At 67.2% G+C, this 14,528-nt stretch overlaps 2 protein-coding genes across 3 annotated transcripts; one reads left to right on the top strand and one right to left on the bottom strand.

Annotated features, from left to right (window-relative positions):
- The first annotated feature begins 763 nt into the window (after positions 1–763).
- LOC125130114 (sphingomyelin phosphodiesterase 5-like) lies at positions 764–3,782 on the top strand. Its single transcript, XM_047785626.1, has 8 exons — positions 764–2,298; positions 2,397–2,469; positions 2,752–2,892; positions 2,969–3,058; positions 3,147–3,210; positions 3,288–3,423; positions 3,496–3,620; positions 3,718–3,782. Exons 1-7 carry the CDS (start codon positions 1,465–1,467, stop codon positions 3,586–3,588), a joined length of 1,431 nt encoding a protein of 476 aa, XP_047641582.1. The 5' UTR covers positions 764–1,464; the 3' UTR covers positions 3,589–3,620; positions 3,718–3,782.
- Positions 3,659–13,173, bottom strand: OPLAH (5-oxoprolinase, ATP-hydrolysing). Of its 2 annotated transcripts, none has more exons than XM_047785500.1 (27): positions 13,090–13,173; positions 12,437–12,660; positions 12,168–12,359; positions 11,556–11,655; positions 11,351–11,492; positions 11,065–11,260; positions 10,822–10,987; positions 10,581–10,719; positions 10,431–10,498; positions 10,025–10,290; positions 9,835–9,947; positions 9,572–9,742; positions 9,276–9,413; positions 9,044–9,182; positions 8,811–8,923; positions 8,424–8,575; positions 7,664–7,824; positions 7,469–7,570; positions 7,222–7,396; positions 5,614–5,798; positions 5,366–5,512; positions 5,146–5,280; positions 4,867–5,016; positions 4,591–4,748; positions 4,348–4,508; positions 4,104–4,201; positions 3,659–3,856 (listed from the first exon to the last, which is right to left on the bottom strand). In XM_047785500.1, the coding sequence occupies exons 2-27, from the start codon at positions 12,605–12,607 to the stop codon at positions 3,710–3,712; spliced, it is 3,885 nt and encodes a 1,294-aa protein (XP_047641456.1). In that variant the 5' UTR covers positions 12,608–12,660; positions 13,090–13,173; the 3' UTR covers positions 3,659–3,709. The 2 variants fall into 2 exon arrangements, with proteins under 2 accessions (XP_047641456.1, XP_047641457.1); XM_047785501.1 differs by having other exon boundaries at positions 11,351–11,474.
- Positions 13,174–14,528: the final 1,355 nt, after the last annotated feature.

Below are 14,528 nucleotides of genomic sequence, written 5' to 3'. Positions count from 1 at the left end.
GGAGGGGAGGGGAGGGGAGGAGGCTGGAGGGGGGGGGGGATGCAGACCCAGCCAAGGAGGCTGGTGAAGCACCCCTGCCTGTCAGCCAGAGGGAACGCAGGAGCCCCCCCCCGCCCCCCCCCGCTGAGTTCAGAGGAATCAGGACAGCAACCAGCAGGGATGCAGAGGAGGGAGTGTGTGGGGGGGCAGCGCCCTCTGGCCCCAGCACCTTCGCCTCTGCCGCCTTGCCCTACCCACTCCCAGGCCTGCGGCTTCAGGAGGTGAGTCAGACCCTGGGAGAGGCAGGGAAGGCCTCCACCCACAGCTGTGCAGATACAGCTCTAAACTCTGTCCTCCGGGGAGACAAACCAGCAGCGCATCGTCATTTCGAAGGGGATCGGGGATTTCTGGAAAATCCGGGGCTGGGGGGAGGGCAGAAGCCCCTCCTCCTCCATGTGGTCTGTAGGTGCCAAGGGCAGCCCTGACCCAAACCTCAGAGTAATTTGAAAGACAAGCTTGGGAGCTGTAGGGACCCGTAGGTGCGCGGCCCAGGGAGGGCGGGGCAGCACCCGAGGGAGCAGAGGCAGCTGAGTCTTGGGATCCCACAGCCTGGGAGCGAGGGCTCCTGCGGATGGGGAGCTGGCTTCCATTTGGCTCGCGGGCCCCTGCAGCCCAGCGCCGTGCAGGGCCTGACCAACGGTCCTGACCCCCCAGATTGGAAGCTTCCTTTGTGGTAGGGTCACAGCGCTGCCTCCACAGGGGGGGCTCCGCGGGGCGCTGCCGGTCGGCCCTTCATGGGGGGGGGGGGGCGTGTCTTTGACCTCAGGTACTGGAGGTCGCCAACCGAAACCGGCGGGGTTGGGTAGATCCCGCAATCTAGGCTGTCGGAGCGCGTGAGTGGGCGATTTCACGCTGACTTTCAGGAGCGGGGAGGAGGCGGACGCTGCGCGAACCGCACTCCTGACCCTACCACTGCGCCAGCCCGCTCGAAAGAAAAAGTGCTGGCCTCCACTTGGTGCGGACTGCGCCCTAGCAGCCGCTCTCGGCAGGCGGGTCTGGGGGTTCAGCGGCCTCCAGGGGAGGGCGGGACTGCGAGGCCGGGGTCCCTTTCGCTTTCCGTTTTCTCTCCAACCGCCGCCTAGATTCCGCGCGAGGGCAGGCGGGTCTGGGGGTTCAGCGGCCTCCAGGGGAGGGCGGGACTGCGAGGCCGGGGTCCCTTTCGCTTTCCCTTTTCTCTCCAAACGCCGCCTAGATTCCGCGCGAGGAAGGAGAAGGCCACTTCCCCAAAGCGCTCGTCTCCACCCGCTGGCGCACTCGCAAGTTCGCGAGGCACCGAGCCTTGCAGGCTCCCGTGCGCAGGTTGTGCCACGTGGCCTTGACCCCCGTGACTCCCTGCAGCTCCCACGGACGCGTGAACGAGTTCACCAGCACGCTGGAAGCGAACGAGTTGTCGGAGAGCCCCGCTGCTGTGGAGCCCCGCGCGCCATGCAATCCCTGCCTGACTGGCCCCCGACGCCCTGCGCCCTACGGCCCTCGCCCTTCCCGCACCCTGTGCTGCACTCTCTCCACGGCTTGGCCCGCGTACTACTCTTCCCAGCCTATTGGGCCCTAGATCAGCTGCTGGGTTGCTGGGCGCCCAAGGCTCGCCCGAGCAACTGGAGGTGGCTGAGCACAGCAGTGGGCGCCGGAGCGGCGCTGCTGCTGCTGCTGCTGCTTCTCATCGGTCTGCCGCTGGCACTGCCGGGCCTGCTGCTCTGGCTGCTGCTGCAAGCCTGGCGCCGCCCCTTCTGCTACTGGCCCCCTTCGCAGTGCTGGACGCCCCCCGCGCCCTGGTACCCCCCAGCTGAGCCCGCGCGCTGCTTCGGCTTCCTCAGCGCCAACCTGTGCCTGCTCCCCGACGGGTTGGCGCGCTTCAGCAACTTGCAGCACAGCCAGCGGCGGGCCGAGGCGGTGGGCGCCGTGCTGCTCGCAGGCCTGCGGCGCTCGCGCTCTGGGACTACCGACTGCGGTCCGCCAGAGCAGGGGATGCCATGCGGGGTGCTGATAGGCGCCATGCCAGCGAGCCTGGACTTCGTGTGCCTGCAGGAGATGTTTGATCTCCGCGCAGAGCGCCGCCTGGTAAGCCTCCTGGCACCCAAACTGGGCCCGGTGTTGTACGACGTGGGCACATTCGGCCTGCAGCCTGGACTGCACCTCAAGCTGCTGGGCAGCGGGCTGCTGCTGGCCTCGCGCTACCCGCTGCTGCGCGCCACCTTCCGGTGCTTCCCCTACGCGAGTCACGAGGATGCGCTGGCCTCCAAGGGACTACTTTCCGCACAGGTACTTGGCCACCCCGCGCGGCAGTCCCGGGCCAGGGACGGGGCGGGGCTTGGGGGTCGAATGCACAAAGGTTGCTCGGGCTGTCCGCGGTGTTGCAGGCTCAGGTGGGCATCCTGGACGGGCGCCGCATCGTGGGCTTCCTGCACTGCACGCACTTGCAGGCGCCGAGTGGTGAGCGCGGCTGGCGGGTTTGCAGGCTGGTGGGCAGGTGGGCCCCTCTCACTCTGCATGGCAGCGGCGGCGAGTCCCAACCCCTGCCTGCACCTCCCCTCCCCCGGCGTTTTGCTCACTACCCCGCACCGCGGGTCCCTTGGAGTACCTGAGTAGGCTCACAGGCCGGGACCGGGCGGGGCAGGGGCGGTGCAGCTGGCTGTCCAGGACGCGGGATGGCACCCGGGGCTGAGCCTTTCTGCCCCCTTCCTGTGCCCACCCTCGCCCCACCCGGCTCCGCAGAGGACGGGCTCTTGCGCTGCAAACAGCTCACGCTGCTGCTGGACTGGGCCGAGCAGTTCGAGGCTGAGAGCCGCCAGAGTGACGAGGCCGTGGCCTTCAGCGTGCTCCTGGGGGACCTAAACTTCGACAACTGCTCGCTAGGTGAGAGGAGGCTACAGAGGGGCGGGGCGGGGCGGGGCGTCGTGGCCCCGCCCACCGAGCGCCCGCCTCTCTGCAGACCACGCGCAGGAGCAGGAGCACCAGCTATTCCACTGCTTCCAGGACCCCTGCCGACTGGGCACGCGCCAGGAGCAGCCCTGGGCCCTGGGTACGGTGCCCAACTCCAGGCAGGCGGATCTGGGAAGGGCTCGTGGGCCGAAGCTCCCACTGATACCGCTCTTCCCCACCCTCCCAAGGAACCTTGCTGAGAACCTCCAAGCTCCGCCACTCGGTGGCCTGCTCCCCAGAGATGCTGCGGAGGTGAGTGGCTACCTAGGGGCCCGGCAACTCTCTGCAAGGAGGGCTGCCCCGGCCTTGGTGATACTGCCCCTCCTCAGGGCCCTGGAGCAGGAGGAAGGGCGCCGCCGCTACCTGGCAGGTCCTCTCAGGGGAAGCTGCAGAGCGAAGCCCTGGCGGGGCCGGCGCCTGGACTACATCACATACCGAGGAGTGCCCGGAGGCCTTCTGAGCCCAGTAAGTGCCCGAGCTCAGGGTGCTGGGCCTCCTGGTGCTGGGACAGCTCCTCAACCTGACTCCCACCCCTAGGAGGTGGAACAGGTGACATTCAGCACCGCCCTGGCAGGGCTCACAGACCACCTGGCCGTGGGACTTCGGCTCCGTGTTTCCATGCCCTCCTAAGGCAGGCATGCAGGAGGCAGGTGCCAGGACAGGTGGGAAGACAGCCAGAGATGTGAAATGTGAGCCTGGCTGGTTGCCATGGGAACAGGGACCTCAGGGATCTTTATTGTGTGGCCCTTTCTCACACAGCCTCCTGTGCCCTGCGGTACTCATAGACGCTGCCGCGCTCCGGGAAGGCCAAGGGCTGCGAGGGTGACCCCAGCGGTGGGGCAGGGTCTTCCGGGTCCCCATAGCCCCCGCCTCCTGGAGTGTGAAGGCAGAACACGTCCTGTGGAACAGAGGTGCAGGTTCAGCCCAGGCATGGGATCTGCCCTGCCTCTCACTGCAGTCCCGTCACTGCTGGGGCAGGGCATCCATAGCACCCAGCTTGGCCCACAGAGACCCAGCCAGCAGCACCCTATCTTTCAGGAGCCAAATTAAACTCCGTCTTTGGTCATTTTTACAACTCTGTTCACTTTGTGGGATGAGGCCTGCGAGAGGGGGCGAAATGGGACAGGACGGGCCCCGATCCTCACCCCGGGGTACACGGGCACCGAGGTCTTCCCGCCCAGATTCACCGTCCGGCCATCCTTGCGGATCAGCAGGTTTAGCCCGCGGGCACCGGGCTCACCCCCTGCAACAAGAGGGGAGGTTGGGGGGCTGGCCCAGGAAACAAGGAAGTGAGAGACATGGGGGGCTGATGGTGGGGTGGGGGGGGTAGATGGGATGGGGTGGGTGGGGCCTGAGACCTGACTGAGGGAGGGGAAGGGAGCCGCTTACCAAGGAGGCCGTAGGGCTGGAAGGCACGGCGCTCTGTCAGAACGGACAGCAGGGCCTCCTCACGAAAAAGCAGCTCACGGATGACACCATCACCTCCCCGGAAGCGGCCTCGGCCCCCGGAGCCCCGTCGCAGCTCGAAGCGACGCAGAATGACCGGGTACCTAGGCAGGCCAGGGGCTGAGCGCAGCCTGCCGGCGGTCCGGCTCCTCAGCTCCCCCCCCCCCACCGCTCCTGCACCCTCACCTGCTCTCCAGGACCTCCGGGTCGGTGATGCGCGTGTTGGTCATGTGGCTGTGCACGCCGCTGCGCCCGTGCCAGCCGGGGCCCGCACCCGCGCCGCCTGCCACGGTCTCATAGTAGCCCATGTGGGCATTGCCCAAGGTCACGTTGTTCATGCAGCCCTGGCAGGGGCAAGGAGCCGCTGCACTGGCTGGAGGCAGGCGTGCCCTCCCTGCCCACTGCAGCCCACGGCCCTCCTGGTCCCGGCAGCTCCAGAGGGGTGCCCACTGGCCACCACACCTGGGAGGCGGCACAGGCCCCGAAGGCCCCCAGGATGACGTCCACCACACGCTGCGACGTGAGCACATTGCCGCCCACCACGGCTGCCTCGGGGGACGGGTCTAGGATGGAGCCTCTAGGAATCACAACACGCACGGGGGCCAGGCAGCCCTGTGGGGACAGGGGCCAGCTCTCAGGAACCTCTGCCAGGTACACTTGGACCAGTAGCCCCCAGGCTCGCTCTGGGTGATGTGGGACTTGGGGTGGGCCTGCTGCCACCCACGGCACAGCCCTGGGCACCTGGTTGAGCGGGATGTCGCGGCCCACCAGACAGCGGAGGCAGTAGATGAGGGCAGACAGCGTGATGGCGCGTGGAGCGTTGAGGTTGCCAAACACCTCGGGCCCGGTGCCGCTGAAATCAAACACGGCGCTACCCTGGCCGCCCAGAGAGTGAGGGAGACGTGTCAGCAGCCAGGTGGCCACGCCCAACGCCCCGCGAGGTCCCCCTCCCGAGACTGACCTGACTCAGGTTGATCTGCACGCGGAGTCGGATCGGGGAGCCGTCGTCCAGATGGTCCTCGGCAGACACCTCCAGGGGCAGCCCCCGGGCCTGCCGGGAGCTTCCAAAGGCCCGCAGCATGTCCCGCACGGCCAGCTCGGCATTTGCCTGGCAGGAAGTAGGTTTGCCATGCCACCTCTCAGGTGGGCCAGCTGCAGGGAGGGAGGGCAGGCCCAGAACTGCCCCCGTGTCCTGCCCCCCAGGCCTACCTGAATATAGCCCATGTAGGCCTGTACCACGTCCAGGCCATACTGCCCAATGAGCTCGCCCACCAGCTGGATGCCCTTCTGGTTGGCTGCCACCTGGGCACGGAGATCTGACAGGTTGTCATGCAAGTTCCGTGTCCCGCTGCAGCCGGGGATCTTGCCTGGTGCCTGCAGGGCTTCAGTTACCGCTGAATGGATGGGGTCACCGCTGAGCCACCCTCAGAGGTTCTGGACCACCCGGCACCTGCTCCACACCTGCTGAACCTCTGCCGGGGACTGGAGGCTCTGCATGTTGGTCCACCATTGGTCCCTCCAACTCGGCTGGCTCCAGTGTCCTGCAAACCCCCAGCTTCCTCCCATCTGCTAAACCTTCTCCTTCCCACACCCCGATCCCCAGGGCACCCTGGGCCTCGACAAGCAGCTTTGCCTCTGATCTCACAGGGGCCGGAGGCACCTGAGCCGGATCACTTTGAAGGAGCATCAACGTGGCTGCCTCTGCCACCTGCTCCCACAACATATCTGCACAAGACTCCCCCCTCTGGCAAGCAGTACAGGTCCTGGCCCCAGAGGCCACTCCCTGCTTTGGGAAAGCTCTCCTGAGTCTGGGTCAGAGTCTTCTCCAAGGACCACTGGGTCCTCTGCCTACACACCGCCCTCTGACCCCCACCCCACCCCACACTGACCGAGGGAGCAGCCAGGCCTAGGTCACTGTGTCCTCAGCGCCCACAGCAGCCCCTGGCTCGGTCACCCCATCTCCCACACTGCCCACATCACCTGTTCCCACTCTGGGATGCCCCCCCAGCTCCAGACCCCTGCAGCCTCAGACCGTCTCTGTTTTTGGCTGCTCACCTTGCTGCCCAGATCCCGCTGTAGCTTCGGTTTTACTTCCTTGCAGCTGCAAGGCCAGAACCTCCATCTGACAGCTGTCCAAACTGGATTCCTTGCCCCACCCCCAAATCCCATCTCATCTCAACCTTGACCTCCAAAATAGCCATCTATGTCTGCAACCTTGCTTCCCAGCTTGAGGCTCAGCATCATCCAGGGCAAGCGCACCACCCCACGCCTTGGCTCATGCTTGCCTGGCCGGCAGGCCAGCCTTGACCCCTCCGTCCCCTCTGCACATGGACAGGGAATACTCGTGGTACACAGGCAGACCCACCCACGCCCAGCTGGAACCCTTCACGCCACCTCACTGCCCAGTGACCGAGGCCCAGGAAGACTCTCCAAGAGCCTGAAGCCCCTAGGCGCCTGGCGCCCTGTGTCTTGGCAGCCCTCAGACCCAGTGCAGACCCAGCACAAGTTATAAACACCACAAGTAGCTGTCCACCTTCACATAGCCCCACCCAATCCTGCACCCAGTCCCTTGGGTATCTGACCGACTCCCCTCCCCCAAATCACTGAGGCTTCCTGAGCCCAGGTAGAACTTGGTTCGGCCGCTCTGGATACCTCCGAGAGATGACCTGTAACCACCTTGTGGGGCCACCGCCCGGGGCCCCCAGCCAGGAGGCAGGCCTGCGCCGGCAGGCTGCACCCCAGTCTCCAGCCCAGCCTGGCTGCAGGAAGCAGCCCTGTGCGCCGGCCCCACCCCCACCGAGCCCACTCTTGGCTCACCCTCCTCCTGGAAGACACCCCCCTGGACGAGTTTGAAGGACAGAAAGACGGCCCCTTCCTGCTGCAGGGCGGTGGAGTGGGGGGGCATGGAACCTGGTGTGATGCCCCCAATGTCCGCGTGGTGCCCACGACTGGCCACGTAGAACACGGGCCGCGCCTGACCAGGCCAGAACACCTAGGGGTTGACAGCAAAGGTCAGCGGTGCTGACGGCCCCCCCCCCAAATGTACCTGGGCAGTGCCCCTCACCGGTGTGATGACAGTCAGGTCTGGGAGATGGCTGCCTCCTGCACTGGGGTGGTTGCTCAGCAGCACGTCGCCGGGATGGAGGTCAGCCCCCAGGTGCTGGATCTGAAGCCAGGAGACAGGTGCACAGTGGGCCAGGGATGGGGGGCAGGGGGGAGGGGCCGGGGAGCAAGTGGGCGAGGGGCGGGGCCGGCAAACCTGGAACTGCACGGTCTCCTGCATGGCGCCCAGGTGCACGGGGATGTGGGGGGCGTTGGAGACCAGCCCCCCATCGGGCCCGAAGAGGGCGCAGGAGAAGTCCAGGCGCTCCTTTATGTTGGTAGAGATGGCCGTGCGCTGCAGGATGCGGCCCATCTGCTCTGGGGGCACAGAGCGACCAGCTGCCCACCAGCCCCACCCCACCCTCAGCCTTGGGATGAGGACAGGCTGGACCCGCCGCCTGCAAGACCTCATAGGCCTAGACCCAAGACGCGAAGGGGGCAATGGCCCATCTAGACCATGAGGCCATGGCCAAGCCCCACCTTGCCTGTGTGAGAGGCACCCCCTCCACCCGACTGCTGCCTGGCGCCCCACATCAACCTATGCCCTGCCTAGTACATTAAGAATCCAGCGCCGAGACAAGCACCCCAGCAAGCACTGGGCCTGACCCTGAGCCTGACTCGCTGTGCAGAGCCCATTTGCTCTTCACAGACAGAGCAGCAACCCCAGATCACATGGTGCTGGCAGGAGAAAAGCACCCACCTGGCCCAAGGCTGCAGGTGCAGCGGGGCTGTGCCACCCAGGGCCAGGGCACGCTGCCCCCACCCTCATCGCAGCAGGGATTCTGCTTCTGCGCCTTCCCCCAGGTCACACATCCTCTCCACACCCCTGCCAAGCAGGCCACCTGCACAAGCCTCTGCCCAGTGTGCAAACCCCCCACCCCACAGGAGCAGGGAGCGGGGTGGCGACAGCCACTCACCAGCAATGCTCATGAAACGGTGGGAGAAGATGGACAGCTGGATGGGGTCGAGCTGGGCACCCACCGTGCTGGGGGCCTCGGCACCCACGCCGATGCGGATATCCCCGGTCTCAGTCACCTCCGCCTGGCAGCCTGGCTCCACCAGGATGGTACTGGGGGCAGGGGAGCAGATGGGCTAGAGGAGCCGGGCCAGACCCCCTCCCAACCAGGGACCCCACATCCCCACGCCAGGGAACACCGCAACCAAGAAGGCACCCCCGAGGTCGTCAGGCTCCTGCAGCCTGGAGCCAGAGAACCCCTGGCAGGGCCCCACCTTGCACCCAGGCCCTGGCAGCTGTGACCCCAGGCCTCCCCTTACAGCTCCACCCTGGCCAGGCCGCAGCCCACCTGTTGCTGTCAATGATGAGGCAGGGCCCCTGAAGTTTGTGCCCATAGCCCAGCTCTCCCAACAGGTACACGGGGGTCTCCTGGTAGCCCCCCTCAAAGAAGCACTGGGTCACCTGAGGAGGGTGCTGGGTGAGCGAGCATCCTAGGTCCTGCACCCTCCCTGGGTCTCCCCATCCACACCTGGCCCCATGTCTCAGTGGGTGCGGGTGGGCGGCACAGGCAGGGCCACCAACCTTGTCTACCCGGGGAGGCCCACTCTGGGCATTCGGGACATCCTCGAGGCGAAGGCCACTGCGGCCGGTGCCCCTCACCCGCACGTCGTCCACCACCACCGGCCGCTCAGGGATGACAAAGCCAAACTCTCTCATGTACCTGCACAGCCACCAGCCAGGAGGGCGCCATCAGGGCAAGGCGGCTGGGCCAGCAGGCCACGCGCCAGGCTCCCAGGACGCGGAGCTCACGCACCTCTCCACGAAGGCCGCCCCAAAGTCGCCAGCTCTGGGTGAGCGGGCAGTGGCTGGGTGCTGGTGGGCAGACACCATCAGGGCGCAGTCTGTGCCCTGGTAGCGCAGGTGCAGGAAGCTCTCAGTGCTGATCTGGGACCTGCAAGGCAGCAGGCAGGGCACTCGCCTGGGATGCCCATGGAGGATGCCCTCGGAGCTGGCCCTCCCTGACTGCCCCCCAAACGGGTTCAGGCACAAAAGGAGGTGGCTAGGCTGCTGCAGGCCCCTCGCCTGCCTGGCCGGCCCCCAGAGCCCCACCTGGGAAAGCCCTGGGCCCTCAGGGCATCCACACACTGCTCCTCCAGGCGGCTCAGCCTCTGGTCCAACTGCACAAAGGTCTCAGGAGTGTAGGGCAAGGCGCAGGGCTCCTGTGCCTCGTGTACCACATCTGCCAAGGCCAGCCCCAGTGCCGACAGCAGCCCACTATGCCTATGGGGGCAAGGACCGTACAGCGACGGGGGGGGGCACCTCCGGAAGCTGGCCCCCCAACCCCTGGACACATGCACCACACCCAGACACACCTATGAATGTGCACGGTGTCCATGCCTAGCGCCCGGGCGATGGCACACGCATGCTGCCCACCAGCTCCCCCAAAGCAAGCCAGCACATGGGCCGAGGGGTCGTGGCCTCGTGCCTGTGGAACCAGAGGGGGGTCAGTGGCCTCCCCCGCCCAGCCCCCCCACCCCTGGGCGAGGGCAAAGCCAGGTGTACCTGTGTGAGGGCCCGGATGGGCCGGCACATGGCCTCGTTAGCCACTCGCACAAACCCCATGGCCACCTCCTCCAGGCTCAGCGGGGGCGCCGGGCAAGGCGCACTAGTCAGGAAGCTATTGACTTCAGTGGCCACAGCCTCCAAGGCCTTTCGGGAGGCCTCCGCGGACAGTGGCTGGTCCTCTCCCGGCCCAAAAATGCAGGGGAAGGAGGCAGGCAGCAGGCGACCCAGGACCAAATTAGCATCCGTCACTGTCACAGGGCCTCCTGGGAGGTGTGCACAGTGTGGGGGCTGGGGGCCGGAGGTGGACGCCAGGCGTGGGCGGTGGGGGTGGGGCTGCAGGGGCGGGCTGGGCCTGGGCAGCGTGCCAAGGGGCCCGGCAGAGCATCCGCCTGCCCGCGCTTACCTTTGCGGTAGCAGGCGGGGCCCGGGTGGGCTCCTGCAGACTCCGGCCCCACCACGAAGAGGCCCGACCTTTGGAGACGGGACTGGAATTGGAAGCAGGTCGGGAGGCAGGGCTGGGGTCCGCCCCCCCAAGGCGTGGCGTGCGGCTGACCTGAAGAAGAGGCGTGAGCCCCCACCAGCTGCCACCGTGTTAATGTCTAGCTGAGGGGCCTGGAGGGTGACACCCGCTGTGCTGGACTCGAAGACGTGCTCAAATTCCCCTGCGTAGCGGCTCACGTCAGTGGACGTGCCTGATGGGGTGGGGTGGTAAGGAGTTGTTTCAGACCCAAGGCCCAGCATCGCTCAGCCCAGCAACTGAGGTGCCACCGGCCCCCGCCTCCAGGCCCTCCTACCTCCCATGTCAAAGCCAATGACAGGGTGGCCGCCCTCCACCCTGTAGGTGGTGGCTGCGTAGCCAACCACACCCCCGGCAGGGCCAGAGAGCACAGCGCGGGAGCCGCTGAAGGAGTCCACGGGCGCCAGGCCGCCGTCAGAGCGCATGAAGAGCACCTGCACGTCCTATGGGCGGGTGGGCCGTGAGGGGGCAGAGCAGGACCTGGCAGGGTGGCCGGGAGCAGGGGGCAGGGGCGCCTCACCTTGAGCTGACCCTGAAAGCCGCGGCGGAAGCCCTGCACGTAGCGCTGGATGGTGGGCGTGAGGTAGGCGTCTGCGCAGGCCGTGTGCCCCCGGGGCACGATGCGTACCATGGGCATGGCCTCTGAGGACAGCGACACATGTGCGAAGCCCAGCTCCCGGGCCAGCATGCCCACCTGCTGCTCATGCTGGGCCCACCTGCGATGACGCCCAGGGCCCCTGAGCCTCCTGCCACCCACCCCCCCACAGCCGGCCACCCAGGGCCCCGCCCCAGCGGCCCACACTCACGTGTAGGAGTGCATGAGCACCACGGCCAGGCTGCGGATGCCTCGTGACAGGAGCCCCTCCAGCTTCCCACGCAGGGCCTCCAGGTCCACAGGCTGCTGCACCTCCAGCAGGTCCCCTGTGCGGCCTGCCAGGAAGCCCCCAGCTGCCCCCTCAAAGGCCTGTCAGGGCCTCCACCCGGTCCCCCCCCCCACCTGAGGCAGCGCACCTTTCACAGGTGTCCCAGCACCCGGCTCCCCTCGGTACAGCACCACACGCTCGTCCACTTCCAGCACCTCTTCGTACAGCATCTCGGGCATGGGCACAGCCTGAGGGTGGGCAGAGGCTCAGAGGAGGCCCAGGCCTGAAGGTCCTGGCTAAGTTCCCGGGGGTGGGGGGGCAAGGCAGTCGAGGGAGCCCAACTCAACTCCCAACAGGTTGAGTTGCCCCCCCAACAGGTCAGCCACCAGGTGCAGGAGACACTGTCAGACAGGGTGGCCACAGCAAAGCCCACCCAGGGGCCGGCTCTGCCCAGAGGCATCTTAGTGCAGCCAACTGCCCCACCCCCACAAGGGCAGCTCCTTCCCAGAACCCAGCAGTGGCGGTGAGGGTCAGGGTCCAGGATGCGACATAGTGGCAGACCGGCACGGGACAACCTGTGACCACTCAGGGCTAGGGGTGGCGCACTGTCCCACCATGAGTGCCCAGAATCTCCTCTCTATCAGCCAGTGGCCTTGGGCTAGCACTGACCCTTCCAAAGAGTGCCCTCCCCAAGGGGCCAGGGCACCCCGGGAAATCATGAGTGGCAGAGCTGGTCACCCGCTGGCGTGGGTGAGCTCACCAGGTCAAAGAGGTCCTGGCGGGCCTGGGTGCCCACATGCAGCAGGTCTCGGAAGCCTCGAGTCACCAGCAGTGCAAGTCGCTCCCCCCGCCGTTCCAGCAGCGCGTTGGTGGCCACTGTGGTGCCCATGCGGATGCTGGCGATGCGACTGGTGTCCAGCGGCTGGTCCCGTGGCAATGGCATGCCCCCCTCCTGGGAACCACAGGAACCATCAGGCCTCTGGCCCAGATGTTCCCCCCACCACCACCCTGCCACTCTGCCCTGGCCACCTGCTCCAGGATGCGGCGGATGCCTTCGGTGGGGGCATCCATATAGTTGGCAGGGTCCTCTGAGAGCAGTTTCAAGACCCTCACGTGCCCCCCCGGGCACTGGGCAAAGACGTCTGTGAAGGTGCCTCCACGGTCGATGGCAAAATGGAAGCGCCCCTCTGGGACACCCATGGTGACAGGGTGGCAATCCAGCAGTGACTCTCCAGGCGGCAGTCCTGGGAGAACTGGAGGAAGGCAGTGGTCAGCAGGGGAGCCTGGAGTCATGTGCAGGTGGGGAGACATCGGGGGATTCGGGCCCGGGGTGCGGCGTGCCTGGGGGAGGCAGCAAGTGCTGCGCCAGGCCTAATGCCCCCATTGCCCAGATCCGGTGCGCAGAGTCAGGAGGAAACCCAGGTGGAGGCGCAGAGGGAGCCCTCGGGCTGGGGGTTCTGGCCCTTGAGGAACTAAGGGGGGGCCGGCGGGTGGGGGGTGGCAAGTGAGAGAAGGCCTGCTTCCCAACTGCTCGACCTTGGAGCAGAGGCCCTGCGGGACACGGGGACGGGGCGGAGCCTGCGCAGGTGACGGGGCGGGGAGACGAGGAGGAGGGCGCGCGGGGGGCTCGCGGGGGCCGGGGCTGCAGAGGGAGAGCGGGAGGGACCCGACCCAGGGCCCACCTGGCCTGTCGGCTCCGGTCCCCCGCCGTCTGTTCGGGCTGCGCTCGCTCCGGGCCGCGCCCGCCCCCAGCCCGGAAGCGGGGCCCGCCCCCCGCCCGACCGGTCCCGGCGCGCCAGGCTCTCCCGGTTGCGTCAGGCTCGGGCTGCCCGGAGCCGCCCCCTCCTTCGGCCGCGAGCCGCCCGGAGGACGGCAGGGCGGGGCCCGAGCTGGGCCGGGGGCGGAGGGAGAGTCCAGCCCGAACGCAAGTCGGGCGGCGCTGTGCGGGAGCGGCGCTTTCCCCGCGACCCGTTCCCGGCACCTGTTCCTCCGGCCGCCCGGAGCTCGCCAAGCGCGGGTGCCCGGGGGACCTTCCTCCAGGTCCAGGGGGCAGCGGGAGCGGGCTGTCCAGCGCCAGGCAGTTGTGGGGGACAGGGCGGGGGTGACAGGGAGGGCGGAATTGAGGGGCTGAGCGAGCCCGGGAGAAGCCGCCCCCCCCCCCCCCCACACACACACGCACACGCATACACGCGCACGCCCCAAGCGATCCTGCGACACTCGGGCTGATGTGGCCAGAGGCCTGGTCAGTCCCGTGACGGGGCGGATGGCTGCCCCTCTGCGGCCTGTTTCCCGAGACCTGAAAGCTGCTGCTGTGCCTGCCAGGCCTGAGGTGGGCTTGAGCTCTGAGGGCCTCCAGAAAAGGAGTGGTGGGGGCAGGGGGCTCCCCAAGCCCAGCAAGTGAGGGGCTGCCCGCCTGATGTACCAGGCAGACAGGGTGCTGGCTTTCGCCCGGACCCACCCCACCTTGGACTTCCCTGCTTCCTGGAGCCTTGCTGGCCCTTGAAGGAGAGGGGGGTGGGCTGCACCCAGGCAGCAACAAGGCTTGGCACTGACTGGGTGGTGTCTGGCTGCCTTGCATGATGACGGCTGAAGGGCAGCCTCCTGGCTCCCTCCCTTCAGTCCACCTGCTCTGATGTCACTTTCTCAGCGATTTCACCATCTCCCTTCTGCACCCCGGACGAGAGACCCCCACTCCGCCCCTTGCCCCTTCCTCCGCGGCCCCTGTCAGCACCTGCCCCACAGGAGCAGGGGTCTCCCCCTGCTTTTCACTGTCATGGCACAGCTGAGTGAGTGGCACTTGCCAGCCTCTGAGAAGACCATCCTTGGGCCCCTGGAGTGCTCACATTCACCTCTTTCAGCATCCTTGAACTTGATGGTTCGGCGCCGAGGCAGGCGAGGGCTGGCAGCCACCTCAGCCAGGAGCCCAGAGCTGCAGAAGCCCAGGCTGCTGCCCCGACTCTTGAGCACCAGCTTCAGCTCCTGGTTCTCCTGGATGAGCTGCACGAGCCGCCGAAGCTCTTCATTCTCCTGCGCCAGCCGCTGGATCTCCTGCCTCAGGCCCTCGTAGCTGCTGAGGAGGGACATGCCCAGCAGCGGTGGGTGGCAGCTGCCAGCAGCTGGC

The sequence above is a fragment of the Phacochoerus africanus genome, chromosome 6, assembly GCF_016906955.1.
Source record: "Phacochoerus africanus isolate WHEZ1 chromosome 6, ROS_Pafr_v1, whole genome shotgun sequence".
NCBI classification, from domain to species: Eukaryota; Metazoa; Chordata; class Mammalia; order Artiodactyla; family Suidae; genus Phacochoerus; species Phacochoerus africanus.
The sequence above is the reverse complement of the archived record's forward strand: the minus strand, read 5'-3'. Positions and strand labels throughout refer to the sequence as shown.